The sequence below is a fragment of the Molothrus aeneus genome, chromosome 20, assembly GCF_037042795.1.
Source record: "Molothrus aeneus isolate 106 chromosome 20, BPBGC_Maene_1.0, whole genome shotgun sequence".
Lineage (NCBI taxonomy): Eukaryota > Metazoa > Chordata > Aves > Passeriformes > Icteridae > Molothrus > Molothrus aeneus.
In genome coordinates, this window is record NC_089665.1 from 6,679,576 (window position 1) to 6,694,542 (window position 14,967).

General features: G+C 63.6%; 2 protein-coding genes across 3 annotated transcripts in view; one reads left to right on the forward strand and one right to left on the reverse strand.

Annotated features, from left to right (window-relative positions):
* The first annotated feature begins 1,132 nt into the window (after positions 1 to 1,132).
* Positions 1,133 to 5,448, forward strand: HIC1 (HIC ZBTB transcriptional repressor 1). Its single transcript, XM_066563487.1, has 2 exons — positions 1,133 to 1,392; positions 2,076 to 5,448. The coding sequence occupies exons 1-2, from the start codon at positions 1,341 to 1,343 to the stop codon at positions 4,019 to 4,021; spliced, it is 1,998 nt and encodes a 665-aa protein (XP_066419584.1). The 5' UTR covers positions 1,133 to 1,340; the 3' UTR covers positions 4,022 to 5,448.
* Positions 5,449 to 5,810: 362 nt separating this feature from the next.
* The window catches only part of SMG6 (SMG6 nonsense mediated mRNA decay factor), a 105,359-nt gene continuing 96,202 nt past the window's right edge, over positions 5,811 to 14,967 (reverse strand). For both annotated transcript variants that reach the window (XM_066563612.1, XM_066563611.1), the window contains exons 16-19: positions 13,067 to 13,220; positions 9,681 to 9,892; positions 9,362 to 9,443; positions 5,811 to 7,846 (exon numbers count right to left, since the gene is read on the reverse strand). In XM_066563612.1, the coding sequence (XP_066419709.1) occupies positions 7,716 to 7,846; positions 9,362 to 9,443; positions 9,681 to 9,892; positions 13,067 to 13,220 (579 nt within the window). In that variant the 3' untranslated portion in view covers positions 5,811 to 7,715. The remainder of the gene's footprint in view (positions 7,847 to 9,361; positions 9,444 to 9,680; positions 9,893 to 13,066; positions 13,221 to 14,967) is intronic.

The following is a 14,967-nucleotide window of genomic DNA, read 5'->3' on the forward strand; positions in this document are numbered from 1 at the left end:
CAGGGCCCCCACATTGGCTCCCCTTCACCAGGGGACCGGGGTTATGGGGTGAAACCCCAAGAGCCCAGGTGGGAGGGATGGCACTGCTCGGGGTGCCCTGCACAGGTCAGGGGGTGCCAGCGGGACACCCCAGGATTAGCAGCCGGCCTGGGGGAGCCCATCACGATGCTTTGCTGTACCAGGAGGTTGTGCAAGAGGCTGCGGCTGTGAGAAAGGAGAAGTGAAAGTGTGAAGCGAGAGGCGGCTCCCCCCGCGCCAAGGGGGGTACCCCGTGCTGCACCCCAAGCCCAGCAGCTTTTTCAGCGACGGCTGGAGGGATAAAGCGGGGGAAACGTGGCTCTGCCTCCCCCTCCTCCTCCTCCTCCTCCTCATCCCAAACCACCGCAAGCCCCCAGCCCACCCCAGGACCGCCACCGCCACCGCACATCTGGGCGCCAGCGCTGCGCGCCTCTCCCGCTCTCTGCTCTCCCCCCCACCAGAAAATTGCGCCCGTCTGCCTTCCCTCCCTGCTCCCCAGAACCCCTTCCCACATCATCTCCACTCATCGGACACGACCTTCCACCCTCTGCACCCCAAAAAGGCGACCACCCTCTCCAGCCTTCCCAACCGATGGGTGCCCCCCCCCCTCTGCCCATCAGCACCCATCCCTCGGGCGGGGCGGCGAGCGAAACCCCTCTGCTCTATCGCTCCCCAGCCCCGTCCGCCCCGTCGGGTCCCACCTGCCGGGGAGGAGCCGCCTCCGGTACCGGGCGGGGTGGAGCGCACCGGGAGCCGCTAGATGGCGCCCTACGAGCGGTACCGACGGGGGGGACACCTCGCCCTTTGCCCGGGGACACCCCCGGGCCCCCCTCTGCGGGGCTCCCGGCCCCACCCGGCTGTCCCCGGGCAAAGAGCGATGTGCGAGGATCGAGACCCCCGAGGGGGCGGTCGGGGCGCGGCAGGAGAAGACCGGGAGGAGGGAAAAACCGGGCTGGGAGGAGGAGGAGGAGACCGGGATGGGGAGGGAGGGGTGTGTAAAGGGGGGGGGCCCGGCTTGTCGGTGCCCCGCCCGGGGATGGGAGGAGGAAAACCTCCCGCCGTCCCTTTAACAGCCAGCGGCGCTGCTCGGAGTTCAGGCCGGGGTCAGGGGGAGTTCGCAGCCCGGGTTTCACCTCCGAGCTGGCGGCGTCGGGAACCCCGAGGAACCGCTGCTGCTTCTTCCACAACCACCTCCTCCTCTTCCTCCTCCTCCCGTTCCGTAGGACCGGCCGGGAGCGCGGGGTATGGAGGAAGAGAAGCAGCAGAGGAAGAGGAGGGTGGAGGGGAGCAGCAACCGGCGGCGGCCCCCCCGGGGCTGAGCCATGAGAGTTCACCGAGACCTCAGCTGGTTGGCGGAGGCCACCGGACGCCCAGGTAAAAGGAGGGGGGGAACACCCCGAAATGCGGGGAAATCGGCCGAAAAAGCCGCTCCGCGGGCTCTTGGCTTCACGCACCTGGGCGGGGGGCACCGGCACCGGGACGGAGGCGGGGAGGGGAGGTCCCGCTGCCCCCCACACCCCCGACCGTCCCCCCGCTCACCTCGAGGGGGGGAGAGGAAACGGGGGCGGGGGGCGCCCGGGGGGTCCGGCCCGCCGCCTCCCGGGACCGGGGCGCATAAGAAGCGGGGAGGCGCGGCGGGGAGCGGGGACCGGCGGGCGGGCGGTGGCGGCGGGCACCGGCTCGGAGTGTTCCCCCCTGCTCTCCCCTGGCAGGTGGGCGCGGGGTCTCGGGATCCCACGGCTGGCGGGGCCGGGGCGCGGCACTGGCGGCGGCGGCGGCGGGTGATGTCACTTTCTCCAAAACCCTCCGGGGGTTTTCGCCCCCCTCCCGCCCCCCCGACCCGCCGAGAAACGAGCCCCCATATAAGCGGTGGCACCGGCCGGGCGGCCGCGCAGAGCGGCCGGGACTCAGCGGTGCGTGGGGCTCAGACCCGCCCCCGCCACGCCGCCCACCCCACGCGTGGGTGAAGCTCCGGCCGCGCACGTCGAGCCCCCCGCGCGTTGCGGCGGGCCCGCGGGGCCGGGCACGGCGCTGACGGGGCGGCCGCTGTGTTGCAGGGCGGCGGGCGAGGAGCGGGATGCTGGACGCCATGGAGGTGCCGAGCCACTCGCGGCAGCTGCTGCTGCAGCTGAACACGCAGCGCACCAAGGGCTTCCTGTGCGACGTGATCATCGTGGTGCAGAACGCGCTTTTCCGTGCGCACAAGAACATCCTGGCCGCCAGCAGCGCCTACCTCAAGTCGCTGGTGGTCCACGACAACCTGCTCAACCTGGACCATGAGATGGTGAGCCCCGGCATCTTCCGCCTCATCCTCGACTTCATCTACACCGGCCGCCTGGCCGAGTGCGAGCCGGGCAGCGAGCAGAGCCTGGGTGCTGTGCTGGCTGCCGCCAGCTACCTCCAGATCCCCGGCTTGGTGGCCCTCTGCAAGAAGAAGCTGAAGCGCAGCGGCAAGTACTGCCACCTGCGCGGGGGCTACGCGCCCTACAAGCTGGGCCGCGGGCTGCGGGCTGCCACGCCGGTCATCCAGGCTTGCTACTCGGGGACGCCACGGCCCGTGGACCTGCCTCCCGTGGAGCCGGCGGCGCCTCTCAACACTCAGTGCGGGGAGCTGTACGCCTCGGCCGCCCAGGGCGCCCCGCTGCACCCCCACGGGCTGTGCCCGCCCGAGCGCCACTGCTCGCCGCCCTGCGGCCTCGACCTCTCAAAGAAGAGCCCCACCGGCCCCTCCGCCCAGCTCCTGCCCACTGACCGCCTGCTGCCCAGCGAGCCCCGCGAGCCCTCGCTGCCCCCGCGGCACGACAGCCCTCCTGTCAGCGCCGGCCTCCTGGGCAGCCACGCCGCTGCCTACAAGGACTCCCCGCCGGGCGCTGAGCCGGGGGGACACCCGCACGCCCCCGACCCCTTCCGCAGCACGCCGCCCTGCGCCGAGCCCCCGCTGCCCCGCGCCGACGGGCGAGAGCTGATGTACCGCTGGATGAAGCACGAGCCCCTGGGCCCCTACCTGGACGAGGGGGAGGCGGAGAAGGAGCTGGAGCGGGAGGAGAAGGCCGAATCGCCGCCTGCGGCACCGCAGCCCCGCTACCCCAGCGTGGAGAGCAACGACCTGGAGCCTGACAACAGCACGAGCGAGGAGACGGGCAGCAGCGAGGGCCCCTCGCCCGGCGACGCGCTGGACCGCTACTGCAACCACCTGGGCTACGAGCCGGAGAGCCTGGGCGACAACCTGTACGTCTGCATCCCCTGCGGCAAGGGCTTCCCCAGCTCTGAGCAGCTGAACGCCCACGTGGAGGCCCACAACGAAGAGGAGCTCTATCACAAGGCGGCGGCCGAGCAGGCCGTGCCCTTCCTGGACAAAGGTGGCCCGGGGCTGGGTGACATCTTGCGGCCTTACCGCTGCTCCTCCTGCGACAAGTCCTACAAGGACCCGGCCACGCTGCGGCAGCACGAGAAGACGCACTGGCTGACGCGCCCCTACCCCTGCACCATCTGCGGCAAGAAGTTCACGCAGCGCGGCACCATGACCCGCCACATGCGCAGCCACCTCGGCCTGAAGCCTTTTGCCTGCGACGCCTGCGGGATGCGCTTCACCCGCCAGTACCGCCTGACCGAGCACATGCGCATCCACTCGGGCGAGAAGCCCTACGAGTGCCAGGTGTGCGGCGGGAAGTTCGCTCAGCAGCGCAACCTCATCAGCCACATGAAGATGCACGCGGCCGGCCCCGACGGCAAAGCCAAGCTGGACTTCCCCGACAGCGTCTACGCCATGGCCCGGCTCACCGCCGACCAGCTGGGGCTCAAGCAGGAGAAGGCGGCCGAGCTGCTGTCCCACACCTCGCACTTCCTCAGCGACCCCAAGGCCATGGAGAGCCTCTACCCCCTGGCCAAGTTCACGGCCGAGCACCTGGGGCTGAGCCAGGACAAGGCGGCCGAGGTGCTGGCGCAGGCTCCACACCTCCACACCGAGGCCGCCCGGACCATAGAGCGATACTCGCCCCCCTAGCACCGGCCTGGCCGGGGGGCTGGGGGGGCCGCTGGGCTCCCCTCGCTGCCCCGTGTGGAGCTGGGGGGGGGGGCGAGAGGTGATGGGTGCTCGTCCCCAGGCGCTGCCGGCGGTCCCGGAGAACTCGCTCAGTAGCGAAGGTGCCATGAGAGCTGCTCCGGGATGGATGGACGGCGTGTCCCTCAGGAGAAGCCGACAAATCAGGGACTGACCCCGCGGCACCTCCGCCCCTGGCCGTGGGGGGTGCCGGGGCCCCGGCACCGGGCGGCAGCGACGCACAAGCTGTGAGGCCGGGCTGCGCCCCGAGGCTTTGGAGGACATGAGCCCGCTCCTTACCTCAGGGCTGCCCCCGGGCCAGGGGACGCCCTCGGCAGCCGCCGCGTCGCTCCGGCCCCGCGCTGGGAGCCGCCGGCGCTCGGCTTTGCCGCGACGGGACCCGGACTGTGCCTCCCCGAGCGCCGTGAGTAGTTCGTCCGTCGTGGCCGGAGCGACGGCTCCGTGTGAGCGGGAGCGGCCAGCGCTGGGCTGGGGGTGTGTGCCCGAGCATCCCCCGGGGGCTCGGGACGGACTGACGGAGGGGGACGGTGCGGGCTGAGCAGCGGGCGCGGGACGGGACAGCGGCGGTCACGTCCATGCTGGGGGGGCCGGGGAATCGCGATGCTCCTCGCCCCGAAGCAAGCACTGACCTCCCGTCCCCAGCGCAGGGGCTCAGCCGGCTGCTCCCCGTGTTTTTGGGAGGTGGGGCAGGGCCTGTCCCAGACTGAGCCCCTGGGCCCTGCCTCGCCATCAGGGATGCCCGGGGCACCCGGGCCAGCCCCGGGACCCGGCGGATTCGCCCTCGGGCGGCCACACTCGCCTTGATTATTTTTTATTTTTTTATTTTTTGCCAAAGACGCCCGTCTCCAGCGCGGCCGGGCCGGGCCGGGGGGTCCACGACAAAGACAAAGCGGTCTCTGGTTTGTCAGCTACGGGAGGTGGGCAGGGGCTGCGGGAGGGGGCGGTGGGGCAGAGCCCGGGGGGGTGATGTGACCTGGGGCCGAGTCCCCCCCCGGGCACCTTCTGCCACCACCGCACCCCCTCTCCCACCTTCTGCTCGGTGTGGGCCAAGTCCCCCCAGCCTGGACCCCCCCGGCCCGTGCCCTGACCCCTCCGTTGGGGCAAATGTGAAGCTTCTCCCCCCTCCTGAGCCCCCTCCTCTCCTTTGCACACGAGGCTCCGGGCGGCCGCCAGCAGCGACTGCCCCCGGCCTCGCAGCCACTGTGCCTTAGCCTGAGCTGCCGCTCCTGCCCAGCTGCCCCCGAGCCTCCCGGGGCTGCCCCGGTCCCCCGGAGCTGCCGTGGGGTGACTGGCGGCGGTGGCAGCACCCAAAGCACAGCTGGCAGCGCCCAGCGGGGCCCCGGCCCCCCCTGTATCACGTCCAATTTGTACACGGGCTTCTTGCCCTTTTTTTTTTCTATAGTCAAAACGGAATGAGCAATAAAATGACATTAACACGCGTGGCCTTGCGTTCTTCTCTGGGGAGGGGCTTGGCTGGTGCAGGGCTGAAGCTGAGCACGGCTGGGAGTGACCCCGGGGGTCACCTGGGGGTGCAGAGCTGCAGGGAGGGGACCCAAGGGCTCTGTTGTGCATCTGGTTAGCCCAGACTCCCTCAGCTGGGGGGCAGCAGCAGATGCAGGTGGGACAGGGCCGCTGTCATCCTTACAATGTGTCCCACTGCTGCCCCTCCCTGGTGTCCCCCACCCCAAACTCAGCAGCAACTCATGGGCTGACAACAAATGACACACCACGCTGCACTGACACACGTTTAATACTAAAAATCATTAAAACCAATTTAACATCCCGAATGCGGGCGCTGCCCCGAGACAAGGGCTCCCAGCAGCCTGGCAGGGACGGCCCCAGGTGCTCAAGCTCTGCTCACTGTTGTGCCACCTGGTCTGGTGGCACCAAAACTGTCCCATGGCTGAGCCTGTGACACATCTGGCAGAGCTGCAGGGCCCTCCAGGCTGGTGGTACCTCGGAAAGGAGCGCTGGGGCAGCGCCGTAAGAAAACAAACACTGAAACACACCCGGTGTGGAGGAGAAGGCGAAGTCTCTGCAAAGCTGGCAGCCAGCACGGCTGTGGGCAAGGAATCAGGGTGTGGGTGCTGTGCCAATGGCTCCGTGTGCCCCACAGCAGCCGTGGGCACCACAAAGTCTCTGTGCCCGGTGCCCCGGGCTGGGCACTGCTCTGGCACAGGTCATCCAGCACAGTCTGTGTGTCCATCACGCTGCTGAGGCTCTGACCCTGCTGCTGGCCCTGCCCCTGGGGCTGGGGGCTGGCACAGGGGTGACTGAGCTTCCTGATGCAGACTCTGGGTCTGAGCCACCCACACAGGAAAGGAAAACGCTGGGCTCTGTCCTGCTGCTTCCTCTGCCACCTCTGACACTTCCCTCCCACGGCTGCGGCGCCCCAGCGGGGACCAGGGGTGGCCTTGGGGCTGCTCCCACCCTGGCTCAGGGGACTGGGACTTGACAGAGCTCCAGGGGCTCTGGTTCAGGGGTTAATGCTCCCTCTTAGCTTCTGTATCTGGTGTGTCACTGGGGATGGGACACTTGGTGATGGGACAAGGTGGGGTGTGGAAGGCTTAGCAGCACCCCAACCCCAAATCCAAGTGCAAAATGACCCAGGGACGAGGCAATGGCTCCATCCATGGACCCTCTCAGCTAGGCAAATAATGGGGCTGAGCATTTCTGTGGTTCTCTCTGACTCTGCAGCCATAGGCAGAAGCCAGATCCGACATGGAAGAGGGGCCTGTGGCAATGTGAGGACACACAGTACCCATGGGACAGCCGGTCCTGGGGTCCTTGGAGAATTCTGTTAGCCTCACACTGAGTCCTAGGTCAAAAGCATGCCTAAAGGTAGCAGGGTAGGGCTAAGGGGTTTGGGGGAGAAGGGAAGGGGAAAGTAACAGCTGGGGTGGGCAGGGGATCAGGACAAAGCGGCTCTAGGGGTGTTCAAAGCCTCCCCCAGCAAAGCAGGCAGGGCACACACCTGAAAACTAACCTACACTGAAAAAATGAAACTCAACAAGCAAACCCCGCACCACGGAGAGGACAAACCCCTCTGCAAGCAGCACTCCTGCGTGGGGCAGCACATGGTGGGGAAGGGGATGGGGACCTGGGGCTGTCTGGCCATGCAGGACAAATAGGCTGGGGCAGGGGGAAACCTGCCCTCGAAATCCATGGCCTCTCCAAGGGGTACAGGCTGGACTAAACAATCCCAAAGTCTTGTGCCGGCGTGTCCCCAATCTCTGCCCTACGCAGCCTACAAACCCAAAGAGCCACCAAGGCGTGACTCGAGCTCTCTGCACCCAAGCAAACCAAGCAAAAGGCTGGTGATCCAGCACAGGGCTCACCCAAAGCTTCCCTCGCCAGCGGGGCTCTCCAGCTCCGCGCTGGCACTGCCCAAAGGCCGGTGGGCCCCTCAAGGGCCCAGCCTCCACGTGAACCATCCACAGCAATGACCTTCCCAGCTGCTCTGCCCTCGGGGGGCCCTTCTCAGCACGGCCATTCCGGGGTGGGTTGAAGACGTGGCGTTTATTGTTCGTGGTGGGCTGGCGGCGGTGGCGGCGCGGCGAGGCGGCCGCTGGAGCCGGGCTCCCGCCGTCAGGGGCTGCGTGACTCCCTCAGGGGCCCTGGGCCCCCCTTGGCCTCCTCAGCCCTCCTGAGCCCACTTGAGGAAGGTGGGGATGTCCCGCACCGGCACGTTGCGGGTCAGCGCTTTGACTCGCAGGTTCCGGTCGTCCGTCAGCAAAACCACTTCCCTGAGCAAACGGATGGGATCGTCTGCAACGAGACACACACGGAGCACAGTGAAGCTCTGACCTGCCCCAGGCCTTCATCCATCCCATGGTGTGCTCCCCTACCCTCCCTGCTCCCTGCCAAGCTTCCTGGTGGGCCTCGCACACAGCCCGGCATCCCCAAGGCCAATCTGCTCCCCTCTCTGTGCTGCCCAGGGATGATTTGTGATCATTGCCCACTGCCCACAGGGGTGGTGGACTGGCCACAGGCTGGGAAGAGGAGGTCCCTGCCTGACCCAGGCCAGGAAGACGGCCTGCGACCCTGGCTCCAGCAGGAAGCTGGTGCTATTATTCTGTTGATCTCATTATAAGATCTAAAGCCACCCCTTATTTTTTGTGGAGCTTTTTTGGAGTCGCCACTGACACTGAGGCGTTTCTGGCTGGGGCTCAGACAGACACTGGGAGTTGATGCCTGAGAAAGAACCAGAGGGATCTTGCCCCCAGATGGATGAGCTGCCCCGCACGCAACGCGCCGGGCTGGGATGTGGGAGCCACGCTTACGTGTCTGCGAGGCAGGGGAAGCATATGGGCTATGTGTAAGCAGCTGGGTCCTGTGACCAGAGCACTGTTCCTATGAGCACAGGAAACACAGTGCCTCCGAGCCAGGACGGGAATGGAAAAAACAGAGTTTATGGGAGCCCAACATGGGCCCAGATTGGCTGCGCAGGGAGCAGCAGGACGAGGGGAAGGGGAGGGTGGCCAGGAATGCGGGCTATGGTCACGGTGTTGGGGCTGGGGATGGTGGGCAAGCACCTGGCTGGCCTGTGCTGGAAGGAAGGGAATTGGGGGCTCAGCGGGAAGGCAGGGCAGGGATTGAGAGCTGCCTCAAGTGGGAGCGGGAGGTTTTGCGCGGACACTTTAAGAAATGTGTAACAATAAACATCCTCTGCCCCGCGCTGGTGACGCGCCTCCTTGTTACAAACCAGAGGCTGTCAGCTTGTCAGGCCCCATTCCCCATAATCCACATGATTTCAAAATTCAGCATCATTTGCACATAAACATTTGGTGACGGTTTCTCTGTGAATCTGACAAGTTAAGCTGCTAAGAATTCGTGCTGACAAATGCGGGTTGATTTTTTGGGCAGCTGCTGATGTGATTCCCATCCCTGCCGCCCTGGCAACAGCCTGGAGGCTGTCTGGTCCCAGCACACATGGCTGATGCCAACCAGGAATGCAGAGGAAAAAGAGTCCTGGACAGAAGGCATCAGGGGTCATGGGGAGGAGGCATTTTCTGGCCCTTTGTCACAACAAAAAATGGATCTGTGGATGTTTATGGTGTGTTGGTCACAGGCCGGGGCATCCCCAAGGTGCCATGAGGTGACATTTTGGCAATGAGGTGGGAGAGCCACAGCCTGGGGCTGACCTGAGGCAGGAGGTGGCACCTTGGTGTTGAAAGAGGCAAAATGCAGGAGGGAAACAGATCCAAGGGTCATGAAAGAGAAACAGGAGGAGTCTGTGGAATGCCACAGAGTAGGGACAAAGAGGATGTGAGGATGTCCCACCTTTGTTGGAGGGCATGAAATCCTTGGCCTTGTCATTGCAATAGTGGAGGCAGCAGGACAGAATCAGGTCATCATTGTTTCCCTGGAAAAGAAAGGGCAAGGTTACCTTTGGCAGGGAAACCTTTGCACCCCCACCACCCTGACTGCTGCACGGCTTCGAGACACCCCAACACAGCTCAGTGAGAGCAGGGACACAAGGGCCTGCTCAGCCAGCTGCAAAGTGGGGGCACAGAGCAATCCCCGGCCAGAGCTCATGGACCTCAGCGCCCCTGGTTTTCCCAGAGGAGGTGGTGGCAAAGAGCTCCCCGATGCCCCTTACCTGCTGGCCAGTGGTGTCCTCGCTGCGGAAGGAGATGGACTCCAGCTCATTGCCTCGGCTGGTCAGAGCCCTCAAACAGTTGTCCCTGCTCTCAAATCGCTCCTCCAGGAACTCGATGGACTTCCTGGCTCTCTCCTGCACTTGGCGGGCATAGCCTGCAGCCCGGTGCTCCATCTCTGGGCCCTTGGCCAGGCCATCCAGCTCGTTTATCACTTCAAACAGGAAGAGGAGGTACAGTTACTATGGGACAAGGTGCTCCCGTGACCTGCTGCTGGAGCATGCAAGTTGCCAAGGCCTCAGGGCCGGGGCACTGGGAGCTGGCTCAGGAAATCTGGGTTCAGCTGCTGCAGTGTCCCTGTGCTCCTGGACTTGGCTGCTGGTCTGGAAAAGCTTTGCTGCCTTCCACCTCCGTGGGTCACCTGGGTCAGCCCCGAGAGCTCAGGCACCTCACCCCCGCAGTGTAACTGGTGAGGGCAACTGGCTCTGCCCCGCCAAACACTGGGGAGCATTGCTGTGCCCCCCATCCCACACTGCTGTACCATGCCAACAGCACGTCCGTGCCCAGGGGTGTCAGGAAACCCTGAACTCCTGCTTCCTGCTCCTCTATCTCCGAGCACAGCGCTGGCCCGTGGCACGGTGCCTCCTGCCTGTGTGGCACTGCTGCCTCTGACTGCAGGGCTGCACATGGGAACAGGAAGCAGGCAGTTCCCACCCTGGCACTATTTCCCACACAAATCCCAGGCCTGTTTTCCCACTTGAAGCCACCACCCCGTGCTCCTGGCAGGGAACACGCTCCTTTCAACGCCTCACCTATCTGGCTTTGCGCATCTGTCCTGCCTCAAGACGAGCTTGGAATCCAGGTGGATTCCCAGCCTGTTCACCTTGACTGGAACCTCTTGTACTGCTGCCAAGTGGTTTGGAACTCCAGCTGCTCCATCCTGACGAGCCCAAGGGACCCCAGAACTCCAGGAGGGACCAACCCTTGGGTGCTGGGGCTGCTGGAAGAGCCGCTCTGCGTGTGTGAGTGATGATGCTTCTGAGCACATCTGGACACACCCTTGTATGCCTGGCCTCACAGCTGGCAGCAGGGCTGGGCACACAAACGTGCATCCAGATGTGCAAACAAGTGTCCCCTGGCTGTGCTGGTGTGCGGGGCTGCGTGTGCACAGAGCTGGTGTGCACGTGTGTGCGAGGGAGCCTCTGCGCTCTGTGTCTGTGTGTGTGTGTGTGTTTGAGCCATGGCTTCATTTCTGAAGATTGTTTCCGAGCTTGGAGCCAAGTCCTGAGTTCAAGTGGGAACTATGCATTCCTTGGGGGGTTCGGGGAGAGAGCTCGGGGTCTGAGGCCTCTCCCCAGTGCTGTGAATCACTGCCCGGGGAGCCTGCGTGATCGCTCTGTCCCATGGTGAGACTGGCACTCACTGTCTGGGTATTCCAATTAAATCTGCGTGGAGCTGCTTTGCTCTTCCCTGGCTGGAGACTCTTCTTGCTACCGACCTGATGCTGCCATTTCCACACAATGCACGGCTGGGCCCGGGGTGGGGGGAGCCGTGCAAGAACGGAACATCAAACAGGAAAAGCTGGTATTCCCTCCCGAAATCCGCCTTCCTGCTTCCAAGCTAAACAGGCTTCAAAGGGGAGGCTTGTTTGTGCTTCTGCACCAGGCCTGGCTTCTCCATGGCGGGGTCAGGCTCAAGGAGCACGGAGCAGGTTAAAGAGCAAGAGAAACAAACCCAACGAGAAGCCAAGCGCTTAACCCCTTGCTGCACCCCCGGGAAGAGCAGGGAGCAGTGCTGAGGGAAGGGCACTGGGCCTCTCTCCAGCCTGCCCATGGGACATGGCACCAAGGCCTCTGTTCCCCGCAGCCACAGGCCCAGAGGATGGCTTCCTCCTGCCCATACTGATGGCTGTCCTGGGGGATGAGGGGGAATGTGACCAGCCTGTGCATGGACAGGGAGTTGCTGGCTTTGGGGTGCTTCTGGGGGGCTTGTGGCAGCAGTGGGAGATGAGTTACTCTGTTCCCATATGATGAGGCAGCAGGACAGGAGGGCACTAAAAGTGCTCAGTTGTGCCTGTGGTAGGGCAGGCCAGGCTCCTTTTGCAGGTTGAGGGCAGCAGTATCTTGGACAGGGGGAGGACCAGAGTTTTCAGCTGTCCTGCTGCCCTTGGCTGGGGTTTGATGGAGAAGTCTCCCAGCAACCACTGGAGTGCACCAGGAGGCAAAGCCATGGCTCCAGGGCAGGTTCCTGCCTCTCCCAGGTGTTAACATGCCCCACAGCCCCCAGGGCTTCCCAGGCTCTGCTGGTGCTGCTGACTGCCTTCTCTTGGCTTCTGCAGTGCCAAGCCACGGAGCAACTTGGCAGCTCCTGTGCTGAGCTGGGCAGGCATCCAGCCCTGCTCTCCCCACCCAGGGGTGCCAGCCCCAAGAATCCCTCCTGAGCTGGGCTGCTCAGCCTGAGGGGAAGGGCAGCAGCTGGATATTGGCTCTGGGACAGGCAGAGCTGAGAAGGAACCCCCACAATGGCTCAGAGGGCAGCACGCCCACATGCCATGGGGTGCACCTGTGCCACCTCACTGCCTGACACCCACAGAACCCAGCTGGTCCCCATCCTCTGGGGGCTGTGGACGGGATGTGGGCTCTGCAACGCCCAACCCCACTCCTGCCCCAGCCTCTCCTGCTGCCCCTGGGGATGCTGTGAGTGCCAGGCTGGCACCGGGCCGTGCCAGGCGCCGTGGTGGCACTGGCAGGAGGAGCGGCACCTCCAGCCCAGAGCGTGATCAAACATCCAGAGCAAAGGCACGGGCCCAGGGCTGCACCACCCCGGGAGACCACCCAGCAGCACAGCCGTTATCTGCCAGGGCCAGTGTTTACCAATAACGGGAACCAGCTTGCTGTTTTACTGCGAGCTTTATAAGGAGAAAAAGAAGGGCTGGGCTTGAGCAGCTCCGAGACGCTGCTGGGACACAGGCCGGCCATTTGCTCAGCCTGCCTAAGCCCCAGCTCAGCTGGGATAAGCTATCTGCTCTGATTGTTTAACAATTCCTCCTCCTTGCTCCCTTCGAAATTCCCTCCGAATCCTGTTTAACACCCATCTGCTTTCTGCCAGCCCCCTGGCACCCCCAAATGCAGCACTGGGAGAAGTTTGCTGAGTGGTGTGGGCAGAGGGCTGGCAGGGAGGGAGCAGGGTGACAGGGGCTGAAGGAATGCCAACAACGACTGGGATGAGACAGGGCAGGATGAAGTCCAGTCCCACGGCACAAGCTGACTGGCTCCAGACCACACAGGCACTGAGGGCACGTGGGGCATGGAGAGAGGGAGCCAGCCTGGAGGAACAGACCACACCAGGGGAGAGGGGGAGCCCCCACCACAGCACTGGCCCTACTCACCGATCAGGGGCACCACCAGGATGAACTTCCTGCAGTCCAGCAGCGTGACCAAACTGCCCAGGTGGTCGATGAAACCATTGGTGTCTGGGACCAGAAAGACAGGTCTGATCTCCAGCTCCATCTGCCTCATTTGGCTCTGGTCTTTCAGCACGGCCTGGAGGAGAAGGAAGGACACATGGTGAGTAAGGAGGATGTCAGTCCTATGATCCATGGACCCTGAGAGCAGAAGATAAGCCTGGCTGGCACGTACAGATCCAGGGGAAGGGGATAGGAGGAGGCTGCATCCATCCCACCTGCACACCCCAAACATCAGCTCTTGCAGGCCCACAGTACACATGGGAGCAGGATGGCAAAAGCCTCCAAGAAAACATTCTCCTAGAAAAACAGCCCTGTCCAGGCTTTGGGAGAACTGGCATTGGCCTTGAAAACGGAGGTATTTTGGGAATTGTCCTATTTGTGGGACTGGCAGTTGCCAGGATCATCTGCACTGGTGCCAAGGGGGAGGGAGGGCAGGGGTTCTGGGGCTTCACATGGAAATAGGTCAAGGTGACAAGAGACAAAACAAACCAGTTTGGGATGCATAAGTCTTGCCAACAGCCTCCTAACACAGGGACCTCAAGCAGGCAGCCAGAGGTCTGTGGGGTAGGGATCCTTGGCTGAATATCTCTTTCACTGTCCTACCACCTCCTGCACATGCCTTGCCTTTTCTGACTCCATCCAGCTGGGAAACCAGGTGGGTTCCAGTCCCGAAAGCTCACAGCACTGTCCTTGGTCAAGCCCTTCACACCCACAGAGACCAGAGGTGCTCACAGTCGCAGGGGGAGGGTCTGCTGGGGCTGGCTGGCTGCCCTCTGGGCTGCACCTGGACCTCTGGCCCAAGTCAGCTGCCAAAACGGGACCCCAGAGCTCACATATGACTTTCGAGGCTCTCGAAGGACTTGGGCTCTTCAGTAAGCCACAGGCTTAAAAAACTCAGGATGCTATTCTAGTGCTTCCTCTGCTTAAAAATAGCTTCCCTGGACTTGCTGATGTTTGTTGCCTCTAATAGGAACCGGTCACCCATGGAGCACAGCAGAGCTGCTGTGGAACACATCCACCATGCAAACCCTTCTGAGATCAGGCTTGGACCCACCAGATGTGCCCGGGGCACACGTGGTGACCACCAACCCTGTCCTGCCCAACGGTATGGGGAGCTCCCCCTGCCCACAGTGAGGATCCCAACCCTCCCTCAGTCATGCCAAACCCTCGGAGGCGCACTGGAACAACAAGCTGCATGGGCCAGCAGTGGCCATGGAAAGAAGTGGTTTTTAATTCATTTCCAAGTGTTGTCATCTGGCTTTAAATCAAGGCGGCTTGATGCTGCCACCTCCCACAAGTGTCTCCAGGCAAGGCAGCAAGCAGAACCTCACCACGTGCCTCCCACCCTCCTTCTGGCAGTGCTGGTCCCACAAACCCTTAGAGGAGGCAGGCAGAGCAGGGAGCACATCAGGTCCTGTCTGCTGCATGCCAGCAGGAGGACAATGCCATCCCCATCACACAGAGGACACAGCAGTGTCCCCAGGCTGCAGCTCTGTACCAGCCACGTGCTAGATGCCATCCCTGCCTGTGCTCTGCCTTGGCACTCACTGGTGGCAGAGGAACTGCTGCAGTCGGGGACAACCTGGAACCAACTCCAGCATGGAGCTGCTGCTGCCCCCTCACCACAAGGAGAACAACAGCTGGGTGTCACCACAAGGTTTTGGGGTGTGGGAGGAGCTGCTTGTCCCTGGGAGGCACTGGAGCCTGCTCCACCTGCCTTGGGGAGATGGAGAAAGGCCCCAGCGACCAATGCAGAGACTCAGAGTGGCAACTCCCTCGTGGGGCTGCCATAGAGGTCAATGGCCCTGAAGCTGCAGAAGTGG

Coding starts and splice junctions, on each gene's coding strand:
- HIC1 (XM_066563487.1), top strand. CDS start 1,341: ATGAGAGTTCACCGAGACCTCAGCTGGTTGGCGGAGGCCACCGGACGC. Junction 1,393..2,075: donor GGAGGCCACCGGACGCCCAG/GTAAAAGGAGGG, acceptor GCTGTGTTGCAG/GGCGGCGGGCGAGGAGCGGG.